Source organism: Selaginella moellendorffii, unplaced genomic scaffold (assembly GCF_000143415.4).
Source record: "Selaginella moellendorffii unplaced genomic scaffold, v1.0 SELMOscaffold_21, whole genome shotgun sequence".
Classification (NCBI taxonomy): domain Eukaryota; kingdom Viridiplantae; phylum Streptophyta; class Lycopodiopsida; order Selaginellales; family Selaginellaceae; genus Selaginella; species Selaginella moellendorffii.
Window position 1 is genome coordinate 1,715,582 of NW_003314282.1, and position 10,617 is coordinate 1,726,198.

General features: G+C 47.5%; 4 protein-coding genes across 6 annotated transcripts; 3 read left to right on the forward strand and 1 right to left on the reverse strand.

Annotated features, from left to right (window-relative positions):
• Window positions 1-1,010: 1,010 nt before the first annotated feature.
• LOC9638238 (probable RNA-dependent RNA polymerase 4) lies at window positions 1,011-4,897 on the forward strand. 2 transcript variants are annotated; one of them, XM_024678182.1, is made up of 18 exons: window positions 1,011-1,193; window positions 1,260-1,438; window positions 1,496-1,570; window positions 1,647-1,809; window positions 1,884-2,085; window positions 2,141-2,228; window positions 2,290-2,406; window positions 2,453-2,530; window positions 2,579-2,685; window positions 2,742-2,890; window positions 2,963-3,179; window positions 3,244-3,472; window positions 3,539-3,684; window positions 3,738-3,900; window positions 3,948-4,134; window positions 4,192-4,349; window positions 4,450-4,735; window positions 4,783-4,897. In XM_024678182.1, exons 1-18 carry the CDS (start codon window positions 1,079-1,081, stop codon window positions 4,809-4,811), a joined length of 2,688 nt encoding a protein of 895 aa, XP_024533950.1. In that variant the 5' UTR covers window positions 1,011-1,078; the 3' UTR covers window positions 4,812-4,897. The 2 variants fall into 2 exon arrangements, with proteins under 2 accessions (XP_024533950.1, XP_024533951.1); XM_024678183.1 differs by lacking the exons at window positions 4,450-4,735; window positions 4,783-4,897 and having other exon boundaries at window positions 3,948-4,103; window positions 4,192-4,217.
• A 42-nt stretch (window positions 4,898-4,939) lies between these two features.
• Window positions 4,940-7,136, reverse strand: LOC9638239 (probable polygalacturonase). Its single transcript, XM_002973389.2, has 5 exons — window positions 6,629-7,136; window positions 6,138-6,258; window positions 5,834-6,079; window positions 5,624-5,777; window positions 4,940-5,550 (listed from the first exon to the last, which is right to left on the reverse strand). Exons 1-5 carry the CDS (start codon window positions 7,025-7,027, stop codon window positions 5,028-5,030), a joined length of 1,443 nt encoding a protein of 480 aa, XP_002973435.2. The 5' UTR covers window positions 7,028-7,136; the 3' UTR covers window positions 4,940-5,027.
• A 41-nt stretch (window positions 7,137-7,177) lies between these two features.
• LOC9641705 (DNA excision repair protein ERCC-1) lies at window positions 7,178-8,826 on the forward strand. The gene is made up of 12 exons (XM_024678259.1): window positions 7,178-7,294; window positions 7,354-7,429; window positions 7,487-7,590; window positions 7,652-7,751; window positions 7,823-7,899; window positions 7,960-8,059; window positions 8,111-8,182; window positions 8,264-8,332; window positions 8,389-8,503; window positions 8,558-8,583; window positions 8,639-8,752; window positions 8,799-8,826. Exons 1-9 carry the CDS (start codon window positions 7,197-7,199, stop codon window positions 8,491-8,493), a joined length of 801 nt encoding a protein of 266 aa, XP_024534027.1. The 5' UTR covers window positions 7,178-7,196; the 3' UTR covers window positions 8,494-8,503; window positions 8,558-8,583; window positions 8,639-8,752; window positions 8,799-8,826.
• A 143-nt stretch (window positions 8,827-8,969) lies between these two features.
• LOC112347431 lies at window positions 8,970-10,556 on the forward strand. 2 transcript variants are annotated; one of them, XM_024678260.1, is made up of 3 exons: window positions 8,970-9,797; window positions 9,874-10,081; window positions 10,141-10,556. In XM_024678260.1, exons 1-3 carry the CDS (start codon window positions 9,362-9,364, stop codon window positions 10,178-10,180), a joined length of 684 nt encoding a protein of 227 aa, XP_024534028.1. In that variant the 5' UTR covers window positions 8,970-9,361; the 3' UTR covers window positions 10,181-10,556. The 2 variants fall into 2 exon arrangements, with proteins under 2 accessions (XP_024534028.1, XP_024534029.1); XM_024678261.1 differs by having other exon boundaries at window positions 10,162-10,556.
• The last annotated feature ends 61 nt before the right edge of the window (window positions 10,557-10,617 follow it).

A 10,617-nucleotide genomic window follows, 5' to 3' on the forward strand; every position in this document is an offset into this window, starting at 1 on the left:
TCTCCACCTAGCTTTTGGGACTTGTCGAACTTTTGGCAGGACTGACTTGACTTCATAGTCAATCTCTTCAGACTAGAACTGATTTTCTTGATATATCAAAAGTTGAAATGTGTTGTATTTGGACACTAACAGCATCCATCATATAGTATGATGTAAATATAATCTAATATAAATTATGTTGAAGGTCATAAATTAGATAAACTTCTTTCTGCATCCGATCAAAAATTTGCCAAAATGATGAAGACGGAAAGCTAAACATCAATGCTGTCCACACAAGACCTCAAAGCACCATCTCACTCAGCGCTATCATCGAATGCTCGAATTTCTTCTCTTCAATTTCCTCTGATTTGGCAAATGTTTTTGCACCCCAAGTAACTGCATGCATATCTTTCTGTACAAAAAAAAAAAAAACGCAACTTAGTTTGTGGAGGCATTGTGCTGAGACAAAGCTTTGTTCTGCTGGCTTAAGTTGGCAAAGTTACCCAAGAGTTCGAGTCTCGCTGTGACAATCTCTTGTCAGCATAGTGACGTGGAATGCCCTACGTGGAGTATGTTGTTCGAATTGGGCGGGAATGTGGGATATTTAGGGGGGCGGGTTAGGGCAGGAGATCCACTGCGAGATTGCGCGGCTGGGGCTCTTGGATCCTTCTCCTTGCGGCGCTTGCGATCATTCTCACAGGGAGATGCTGCTCATCCCGTTGATTCACATGTATGATTGGATCTAGCTAGCTTCGACGCGATCGAACTTGTTGGAACAGCATTGGCATGCCACAGGGCACTGGATCTCTTCTCCGTCATGAAGCTCGAGGGTTTGATGCCGACGCGGCTCTATAAGCCACAGTGGTCACGTGGCAGCCAGCTCGGACCATTACGTGTACAGTAACGGTGCCACGTTTGTCCTGATGCCGCGCTGGTTAATCTAGGGCTCATGGTAGGTGCTGACATGGCATTACGTATACCGCTAGCGGTACCGCAGAGCCGGGCGGCGTGACGCGGGTTCCTCGGGGGGAGCATTTAGTCGGGCTGTAGTTTTTGAGCATGTGAACGTTGGATTGGGGGTTTTAGGCGCCCGTACACGATGATGGGCGATGAGGAAGAGCCTGTGGCGAGGAAGAGACTCTTCCACGGATGGTCTCAAGACGACGTGGAGGAGTTCCTCGAGCAAGACGACGCCGTCATGTCCCAGTTGCCAGGTTTGCTTTGATCGTGTGGAGCTTTCTTTGTGTGTCTCAAGATACCTCTTTTTTTTGTTCTTCCAGTGAGCTCCGAGGATAGAGCATTGGGGGAGCTTGACTTCTACAAGAGGTATCTCATCCAGTGCCTTGCAAAGGGTCGTCTCGGCGTGGAGGAGCTGAGACGAATGAAGGACGTCAAGTGTGAAGCTTTCGAGTCGTACTTATGCTCGCTGGTGAATGCGAGGCAGCGACTTCCGCTCAATGTAGGCTAGGAGCTTTGCTTGCTTGGTTTCCAAAAGGCCATTGTTTGTTCTTGCCAGAATAGCGCTCCTCGAGTTCCAAAGTCGCTGATGTATACCTGTGATGTCGACGAGCATGGGAGGATTTCCTACCAGGTAGACTATTTATTTCTCTGGCTTGTCTTGTGTAAGCAATCAAAGTTTATGTTTTTTTTTTTTTCTCTTTTTGCAGAGGCCATATTACGAGGATGGCAGGACTCCCTTGCAGAGAGCTTTTGGAGACGATAAAGTTCTCCAGGTGAGATTCAATTGCCAAGGCGTCACGAGTCCAGAGATGTATCGAGATATCATCGAGAGGGGCTTCGACGTTGGGCTTCGCCATTTCGAGTACTTTGGTACGAGATGGATTGATCATCTTTGCTCTTGTTTTTAGTTTGTGTTTTCTCGAACTCAGTTTGTTTTCTTTTAGTGCACAAGGAAGAAAAAAAACGCAAAAACATGAGAAAAGTCAAGCAAACGCGGCAGCAACGATCCTTTTTCGTGTGTACAAAATCCATCGCTGCGAGCGACCTGGTTGACCCGCACTTCTTGAAGTTCCGCTCGATGGATGCCTGTCGGAAGTATATCATGCACATCCACACGGTTCCATGCTTGCAGCTCTACAACAAGAGGTTTGTTTTCCATGATTGTTTCTACTTGCACAGGTTTTCACGCACCTGGCTCTAGGCTGCAACTGGCACTCTCAAAAACATGGACAGCCAACGTAAACATGAGCGAAGTTAATGTCGTTTGTTTCAAGGACATTCCATGCAGAGTTGCGGCCTTTGTCCGAAGTTGTGCTGCGTGTTTTAACAGATTGATTATCTTTGCTGCAGCATGATCCGGGGGGAGAGATTGCAGTGGGCTGTAACGGCAAGCCTTTGATCCATACGGATGGAACCGGATTCATTTCTGAGGATTTAGCGAAACAAGTTGCAGTGAATACTTCAGAGGTTGATCTTCTTTTTCCATTTTCATCGAGCTGATTTTTTTCTACAGGAGTATCCTGCTCTGCTTCAAGTACGTCTTTTCTATCACGGGATAGCAGTCAAAGGCACGCTTCTAACTTTAAAAACAGTGAGTTTCTCCTAATTTCGGTGCTTACAATAATCTCTCTCTTTGCAGCTTCAGCATAAAACAATCGTGTACAGGGATTCAATGCTCAAGGTTAAGGCTGATCCCAAACTGGCAAACTGTCCAAGCTTCAATTCTTTGGAGATTTGCACCACAAGGTATAGAGATTATGAGAGAAATATGCTAACCTCTAATGGCCGGAGTTTTTGTATAGCCACAAGCCACCAGTAGCAAGCTTGTCACGCTACGTGATAGCTCTCTTACTGGAAGGGGGTGTTCCTGAAAGTTTTTTCATCCAGGTAGTGCAAGAAGCGATTGCGAAGGCCATGACTCCCCTGCAAGATATTGCTGCCGCTCACAGGCGTAAGTTATAGCTAAAGTGGCGAACTTCTTTTCTTTCTCTTCCTCTGTGACGTCATTTTGTGTTTGATGCAGTTTGTTCGAGATTCTCGTTCGGAGATATGCCGAGAAGGATGATTCTCGCAGGGATCCCGCTGACGGATCACTTTCTAAGAAACAGTCTAATGACGATGATACGAACGCAGCTCAAACGCTACGCAAAAGCCAATGTTCCACTCGAAGGCTCGTACTACTTGATGGGATCTGCGGATCCTACAAACACGCTTGCGAGAAACCAAGTCGCGATTCTCTTGTAAGTGTCTCTCTGGCATTTAATCGTTCCTTACAAGTTGTTCTTTTGTTTCTTTCTGTCGAAGAGAAAATGGACCTCTGCATAGGCACAAGGTTCTCGTTTATAAGCACCCGGGGATGCACCCCGGCGACGTTCACGTATTCGAGGCAACTTGGAACCAGGAACTGGAGAGTTGCCTCGGAAACAGCAAGTATGTTATAATCTTCCCGACGAAAGGGCCTCGTTCCGTCGTGCACGAGATTGCAAACAGCGATCTGGACGGTGATTTGTACTGGATTTGCACGAACGAGCAGGTGTGTTTCTGGTTTTCTTTTTGTAAACACTACCATCTTTGTTCCTGATGATCTTCGTCTTAGCAGGTCTCAAACCTCTATAAGCCGCAATTGCCATGGCAAGAGAAAAGAACAAACGGAACCACGGCCGTGCCGAGTTGCTTGGGGATGAGCCCCGAAGTTATAATGAGCCGTTTAGTGGCTATGTTCCTCAGAGCCATATTCAAGCCAAAGTAAGATCGATCTTTACATTTTTCTGTCACTGGTTTTTCTCACTGTTTTGCAGCTTTGCAATCTCCCGAGCGGCCACAAACTGGCTGATTCACATGGACAAGTATCTCAGCACAAGCTTTGACAATGTACGCGAACGGGAGTTTCGGCAGAATTGCCTTCTCGAGCTCGCTGATTTGTACTACTTGGCTCTGGACGCGGATAAAACCGGAGAAATGGTTATCTTAGTTGGAGTGAAAACTTTGGTTTGAGCATTTCTTCGCAGGTTACTATCGAGGATAGGCTTTTGTGCGACAAGATCAAGCCGCATTTCCTAGTCGAAGAGAACAGCAACAATCCGAATAGACGTAAGATCCAGCAACAGGACAATGTGTATAGATCAACCTCGATATTTGGAAAGATCTATAATCTAGTGACCGAGGTAATTGAAAACGAAGCCAAGGAATTCACAGGTACGGACAACTCGTGCTTTTCTTTTGTTCTTGAGAGGAAGCTTTCTGTTGTTTCAGGACCTCTGATGTTCTACGAGGAGTTTGTCTACGGGAATTACCTGAGCTACAAAGACTTGTGGAGGCAGCACTTTAACAACTATCGTCTGGAAATAAGCCTGGCCTTGGACGAGAAATCGGCCGAGAAGACGGACGAGATCGCTGCGCAGTATTGTCAGGTAAGGTTCTCGCTGATCACACAAAAAGGTTTTTTCTCGATTTTTTCAGATGCTTTTTAAGTTTGTCGTTGGTTTTCACTCATAAAGACGATTTTTTCAGATGCTTTATACCGGATCCACGAACTTGGATGGAGCAAAGAAGAGTATTTATCAGATCTACCAAGAGTCTTGCGCCATCTACAGCGTTGTCCACGATCACGTCCAGTTTTGCTTGGATCGAGCGCGAGCAGGGAGCGAAAACGAGAAAGAGTGGAAGCCCAGCTTCACGTTTGCTTGGAAAGTGGCTGGAGAGCCCCTGTGCCATCTCTTCTGTGAAAGGAGGAAGGAAAGCGGTGGTACCTTCTCTGTGGCGAGAGATGTTCTTGACACTATCACTGGCGCTCCAGGTAAATTCTAGTTCCATTGACAAAAAATGGATATTTTTTTCTACCAGGTGCTCTTGCAAGGCTTCGGCGATTCTAACTTACGTCAACGAGTTCTAAGTAAGCTTATCAACCATCTTGTGAATTATTTTGTAGGTTCAATCAACAGTAACCATTTTTTTTTTCTCTGTAAGTACTCTCATTTTTCTAGAAATCAAGAGCTCTTAGTGTTTTCTAACGAGCTGTCAGCTTTTTTGGAGGAAAGTTACGTTTTTTTCTTGCTCAAAAAAGATACCGTGAGTGGTTCCTTCGATTTCTAAGCATCGTCGTCACCATCACTCTCGGAAGTCATCTTTGCCTCTCTGAAAACTCCCGGCCTCGAGCTCGTCCCCAGATCCTCGCAAGGCTTTGGAAAGATCGTCCCAAACACCTGGCCTTGGAGGAACGAGCACTGGAAGACGTGCTTCTTCTTTCTCGTGACGCCGACGTTCATGTCGCGGATCTCCAGCCCCCGGACGGGGACTTCTTTGCTGCCATAGATCCTCGCGGGAATTCTCACCTCGCTGCCATAGATGCCGTCGAAGAAGATCTTCTCCACCACCGGCAGCGCGGTGGGATCGTAGAACTCGTCCGGGTGGTCGCCATAGTCGGTCTTGATCACGATGCCGACTCTCACGGTTTCCATGGTGATGTTGCGGTAGAACACTTGGGTGACATAGCCTCCCCTTCCTGGCGTCGTCTTGATCCTCACTCCACGCTTGGAGTTCCAGATGTAAACGTTCTCCACTGTTACGTTGGTGATTCCTCCGGACATCTCGCTTCCTATGGAAACTCCAGCGCTGTGGAGATGGACGTCAACTTTGATCGATCAACGAACTGGAATAGAGCGAAAGGAAAAGAAGTTCTTCCCACCTTACAGGAGCATTCACTTGAATGTTCCGGATGGTGATGTTCGCGCAAGGCTTGCCGTAGTCGATGCCGTATTGATCCCATCCGCTCTTCACAGCGACACCGTCGTCTCCGACGCTTATGTAGCAGTTCTCGATCAAAACGTTCCGACAAGAATCTGGCAAAGGAAGTTTGTCAAGAACTACTTACACACGAACTTGCATTGTTTCTTACCAGGATCAATCCCGTCAGTGTTTGGAGCATCTGGTGGAGCAATTATCGTGACGCCTCTGATGGTTACATTCTCGCAGTCGTAAGGATGCACAGTCCAGAAGGGCGAGTTCCTCAAAGTCACGTCGGAGATCTCGATCCCGCGAGACCACATGAACTGGATGAGACGTCCCCGCGTGTGTTTCAGCTGTTTGAGCTTGGCTTTCTCCCACCACTTCCTCCCATTCCCGTCGATGGTTCCATTGTGTCCTGTATGGTCACACTGCTGGAGATCGATGAAGTTATAGAAGCGAGGAAAATGACGAACCTGTGATGACAATGTCCTCGAGATGCTGGCCGTGAATCAAGCTTCCATAGCGGGGGCCGGGAAGCTCTCGTCCACGGCCGTAGGATGGTAGAGGCTGCATGAGAGGCCACAAGTCCTCGCTCTGTTATAATACACAGTTAGTTCTTAGTTAGAACAAGGAAGCATGGAGATGGAAACAAAAAAAACACTACGAGAAAGCTTTGAGAAAGACGCACAAACGCACGTAAAGATCGAGGATCGAGCATGGAAGGAGGAGGAAGTTCAATTGGAACGAGAAGATCAAGAGAAAACACTAGAAAGTTCTTCGCTAGAAACACTTTGAAATGGAAGAAAGAATGGAGGAAGATCGAAGCATCGGGCATGGAACGAGGAAAACCAAAGAGAAGATTTTTGAACGAGAAGATCTAGAAAGTTCTTTGCTAGAAAACGCTTAGAACGATGAGCTAGAACACTTGGAACGATGAAAGCTTGGAGGACGATGGATAGAGTACCTGGGTGGCGAGAATGGTGGCATCTTCCTCGAGGAACAAGGTCATATGGCTCGTGAGGTTGAATGGAGCGGTGAGCCACACGCCAGCAGGAACATTGAGCTGCGCGCCCCCGGATTTGGCCGCCGCGCTCGAGATCTCAGCCACAGCCCGCTCGAATGCGCGCGTGTTGATCGTCCTGCCGTCGCCAATCCCCCCAAAATCCGTGAGATTGAAGACCACTGGCCGGAGCCTGGGCACCGCTCTCGCGATTCTCTTGGATCCACTCACCTGGGCGATGTAATTGCTCTGGTAGACGAAGAGGCAGAGGAAGAAGGCGATCCACAGCAGGAAGAATCCCCGGCGCTTGGACACCGCCGCGATCATGATCTGCTCCTGCTGCGGCCGGAATGCCGGTCGCATGGTGCCAGGGTGCGCTAATCCCTACCTCGAGGATCACCTCTCCGGGGGATTTCGCCTCCTCCCTCCATCCGCCATAGCCGAGAATGCTTTGAAACAAAGATTTGCCGTACATTCCCCTCCTTGTACGGTAGAAATTAGGGCTTTTATTTAGGGCTGGAGGTTTTGGGCTATGGACGGAGAAGCTCCACGGCAACAGTCCTTTGGGGATGCATTCTCTTTCGTGAGGCAAGGCGCGTTCTACTCCGCTCCAGCGCCTCCTCCTTCAGGGTTTGTTTTGGATTGGAGTTACCATTGCGAGGATTTTGCGATTGATCGTTGTTTCGCAGATCGGCGCCAGCAGGAGCAGCAAGTGGGGCTTCTAATTCGCAATCTCGAAATGCGATCCTTGTGAGCCGGCGTCAGGTCAGTGAGATTTCTCCAAGCTCCGAAAGAACGAGTGATTCATCTTTTTCTTTTCAGCAAGGAAATCCGGTGCTCAAGTTTATTCGCAATGTGAGGTGGACGTTTGACGACATTGTTCCCGATTATGTCCTTGGCCAGAGCTCCTGTGCCTTGTATCTCAGGTGGCGAAACTTCTCAAGCATTTGGAAAGATGTTCTAAACTTCTGCGTCCTTTGTGTGTAGCATCCGCTACCATCTTCTTCACCCGGATTACCTCTACTTTAGAATTCGCGAGCTGCAGAAAAACTTTAGATTGCGAGTCGTGTTGTGCTATGTGGATGTGGCAAGTGATATCTCCACACTTTTCTTTCATAGCTCAGCTCTATAACGCTTTCTTCTGCTCGAACTATTCAGGAGGATGTCATTAAGCCATTGCACGAAGTGACAAAGACGGCTTTGCTCCATGACTGTAGTCTGCTCTGTGCTTGGAGGTACTTTGCTTCAAAACTGCTGTAGTATTTTCTGATCGTATGTTGTAACGTTCGTTGCAGCTTGGAAGAATGCGCTCGCTACCTGGAAACTATAAAGATGTACGAAAACAAGCCAGCCGATAACATCCAAGAAAGGACTGACCAAGACTACTTGTCCCGAGTAAGCTTACTTGGAGATGGTTTGCGTAAACAAATGCTAATCGTTTGGCAGCTCACAAGTGCATTGACGAGCGTAAGGCATATCAATAAGACGGATGTTGTTACACTCGGTTCAACATTTGGGGTAAGCAGAAATCTCTTGCTTGCCTTGCTTTTACTTTGATGTAAAAGTTCGTTCTTACGATTTCTACTCCTCTTGCTTTAGAGCATGGCATCAGTGATGAGCGCTTCCATGGAAGATTTAGCACGCTGTCCTGGTATCGGCGAGCGGAAGGTACGAAGGTTTCATTGGAAATTCGTATTGAAACGTTCTCTCTTAATGCTGTGCAGGTGAAGCGACTCTATGATGCATTTCATGAACCTTTCAGGCGTACGTCTAAACAGCTGCGTCTCAGCAGCGTGGGGATCAAACCAATTCAAGAGGCTCCCAAGTGAAAGTTTGCGGGTGAGCTCTTTTATTTTATTCTATCAAGTCGGTGAAACCTTTCCTTTCCTCTAGGGCTAGTGTGTATGGAGAGCTACGAGGTGAGAAAATGGTGATGTGGGCGCGATCTTTTCTAATCCCAACGCGAATTTCCAGGTAGAAGAGAAGAAATTGGCGGCAGCTCACGCCTTGATGCATTACTCTCCATTCGTCATGACTTGTATTGGAGAAAGCGTTTCTCCGAGCCAGCTTAGGATCCATCTTCTCAAGGTAATTAATCCTTTCACTGTTTCTTGTTTATCATTCTTTAGTTCAGGAACTTTCCGGAATGCCATCTACCTTGAAGACCGAGAAAGAGCCGCAGCTTCTGGACTTCGTCATGATCACGAACCCCGGCCATAAAGCTACCGCGCCGACGGAGCCATCATCTTCTTCCATCGAAGCCACCAGCGGAGGAGAAAAAACCGACAAGCGGCGCGAGAGTTAAAAACGCAAAGGTTCTCCGTTGTTTAAACTTCTTCTCATCGATCGGGAGTTAATGATGGACTGATGCAGGAGTTCTTCCCTTGTTTCCTCAGGCTTTGTAGTCAATGGAAAGAAGCTTTTAATTTGCCATCGTGTTGCCGACGCCCCTTTGTTTCTCGAAACGGTGGCATCAGCAACAACAGCAACTTTGTCACTGACACGTAGGAAGCGAGTCAAGCTTTCAGGGACGGGATATTTCCTTTGCAAGCGCAGATGACGCCTCGGAAGATCTGTGAAGCCGCTTGGAGTTGCTGCGTCGCAATCAGCTGGAAATACACCGCTTTTTCTTGATCAGTAAGTTTGTGGGAGGCATCAGGAAATGAGGAAAGAGGACAAAAAGGTTTAAAGCCGGGGATGTCACGTGAGAGGACGGGAAGAAAAGAAGAACAGCAATGGGGCGAGAAATTTTTTCTTTATAACTGGTACTTGGGAAGAGCAGTGGCAGCCAGGCAGCTCTTACAGCAGCAACGTTGTCAGTCGATCTCTTTCAAGCTGCTGGCTGGTGTTGGTGCTGCATCATGGGTGTCACTATGGAGTCAAGTTGGTTGCAATGCCACCAGTGTTTCGGAGCTTGAGACAAGGACGACTCGGTCAGCCCCGTCCGTGGCAGCCGAAAAACGAGCAGAGAAAAAAAGAAAAAAAAACAAAGAGGAGGAGAAAGATATGGAGGAAAATTTGGTCGCTTGTGATGATGATGAAGCATCACCAACCTGTGCTATGACGATGGGCCTACTTTTACAGGAGAGCGGAGGAGTTACAGCAGAAAGTTTGGTTGTGACACCCCGAAAACGTAAGTTAGATTGCTTTTGTTTTTTGCTTTCTAAGCCGAGTTTTATGCTAATACTTTGCGAACGTGAGTGTTGCAGGAGCCTCAGCATCGGCATCAGCAGCATTGAGATCTGCGTTTTTTTGTTTTGGATTCGTTCGTGTGGATGGCCCGTCCAAGAAAAGGGGGGTACGCGTTCTTCGTCCTGACTTGGCACGCAACGCAACCGTGACGCTGTTAATCTCGTTTTGCCTGGAAGGAAGTTCCAGATTCGTGATTCGCGACAAACTCTTCAGCACACGCACGCGGTGAGTCAGTGCTTTCGTTTCCTTTTTCCCTCTAGTTTTGTGCATCGAATCTCTCGAAGTGTTTTTTCTCTCTTGGGCAGGAAAAATGCGCGCTGTTAGAGCCTCTAAGCCGGGAAGTCTGGTCACTCACGCTAGAAACAAGGACCACTTTGCGTGGGCATGTCACTCTTGGCGAGAGAGGGATGGTTTTTCCAGGTCGTCGACGATGTTTCTATGGCATGATCACACGAGGTGAGCGATCGATCTCCTTGCTTCACATCTTTCTCAGAGTTGCGGCTTGGAAGACACTGTCCATGAAAACAACGCCTCCGTTTACGTGCTATATCCAAAGTCTTTGATCACTCACTTCCAAGCTAAAACAAAGCTTTCCTTTGATTATACCCACAGGCGAAATTGTTGCAAGTTGACGATTCTATAGATTTTTTAATCGTCACGATGGAGTGAGTTTGATTAAAAATAAATTTCGCTTGCCAAACCATGTACATTGATGGTCAAAGCCTATAAAATCAAGGTTTCCTATAACGCTAGATTCGTGC

What these genes read in the sequence shown, in the direction of transcription:
- LOC9638239 (XM_002973389.2), bottom strand. Translation starts at nt 7,027, where the DNA reads ATGCGACCGGCATTCCGGCCGCAGCAGGAGCAGATCATGATCGCGGCG. An exon ending in CCACCATTCTCGCCACCCAG is followed by an intron (nt 6,259 to 6,628) that starts GTACTCTATCCA and finishes GTATTATAACAG; the next exon opens with AGCGAGGACTTGTGGCCTCT. An exon ending in CACTGACGGGATTGATCCTG is followed by an intron (nt 5,778 to 5,833) that starts GTAAGAAACAAT and finishes TTCCTTTGCCAG; the next exon opens with ATTCTTGTCGGAACGTTTTG.
- LOC9638238 (XM_024678182.1), top strand. Translation starts at nt 1,079, where the DNA reads ATGATGGGCGATGAGGAAGAGCCTGTGGCGAGGAAGAGACTCTTCCAC. An exon ending in AGAGCCATATTCAAGCCAAA is followed by an intron (nt 3,685 to 3,737) that starts GTAAGATCGATC and finishes ACTGTTTTGCAG; the next exon opens with CTTTGCAATCTCCCGAGCGG. An exon ending in TCGCTGCGCAGTATTGTCAG is followed by an intron (nt 4,350 to 4,449) that starts GTAAGGTTCTCG and finishes CGATTTTTTCAG; the next exon opens with ATGCTTTATACCGGATCCAC.
- LOC112347431 (XM_024678260.1), top strand. Translation starts at nt 9,362, where the DNA reads ATGTCACGTGAGAGGACGGGAAGAAAAGAAGAACAGCAATGGGGCGAG. An exon ending in GGTTGTGACACCCCGAAAAC is followed by an intron (nt 9,798 to 9,873) that starts GTAAGTTAGATT and finishes TGAGTGTTGCAG; the next exon opens with GAGCCTCAGCATCGGCATCA. An exon ending in CTCTTCAGCACACGCACGCG is followed by an intron (nt 10,082 to 10,140) that starts GTGAGTCAGTGC and finishes AATCTCTCGAAG; the next exon opens with TGTTTTTTCTCTCTTGGGCA.
- LOC9641705 (XM_024678259.1), top strand. Translation starts at nt 7,197, where the DNA reads ATGGACGGAGAAGCTCCACGGCAACAGTCCTTTGGGGATGCATTCTCT. An exon ending in AGTCTGCTCTGTGCTTGGAG is followed by an intron (nt 7,900 to 7,959) that starts GTACTTTGCTTC and finishes CGTTCGTTGCAG; the next exon opens with CTTGGAAGAATGCGCTCGCT. An exon ending in CTGGTATCGGCGAGCGGAAG is followed by an intron (nt 8,333 to 8,388) that starts GTACGAAGGTTT and finishes AATGCTGTGCAG; the next exon opens with GTGAAGCGACTCTATGATGC.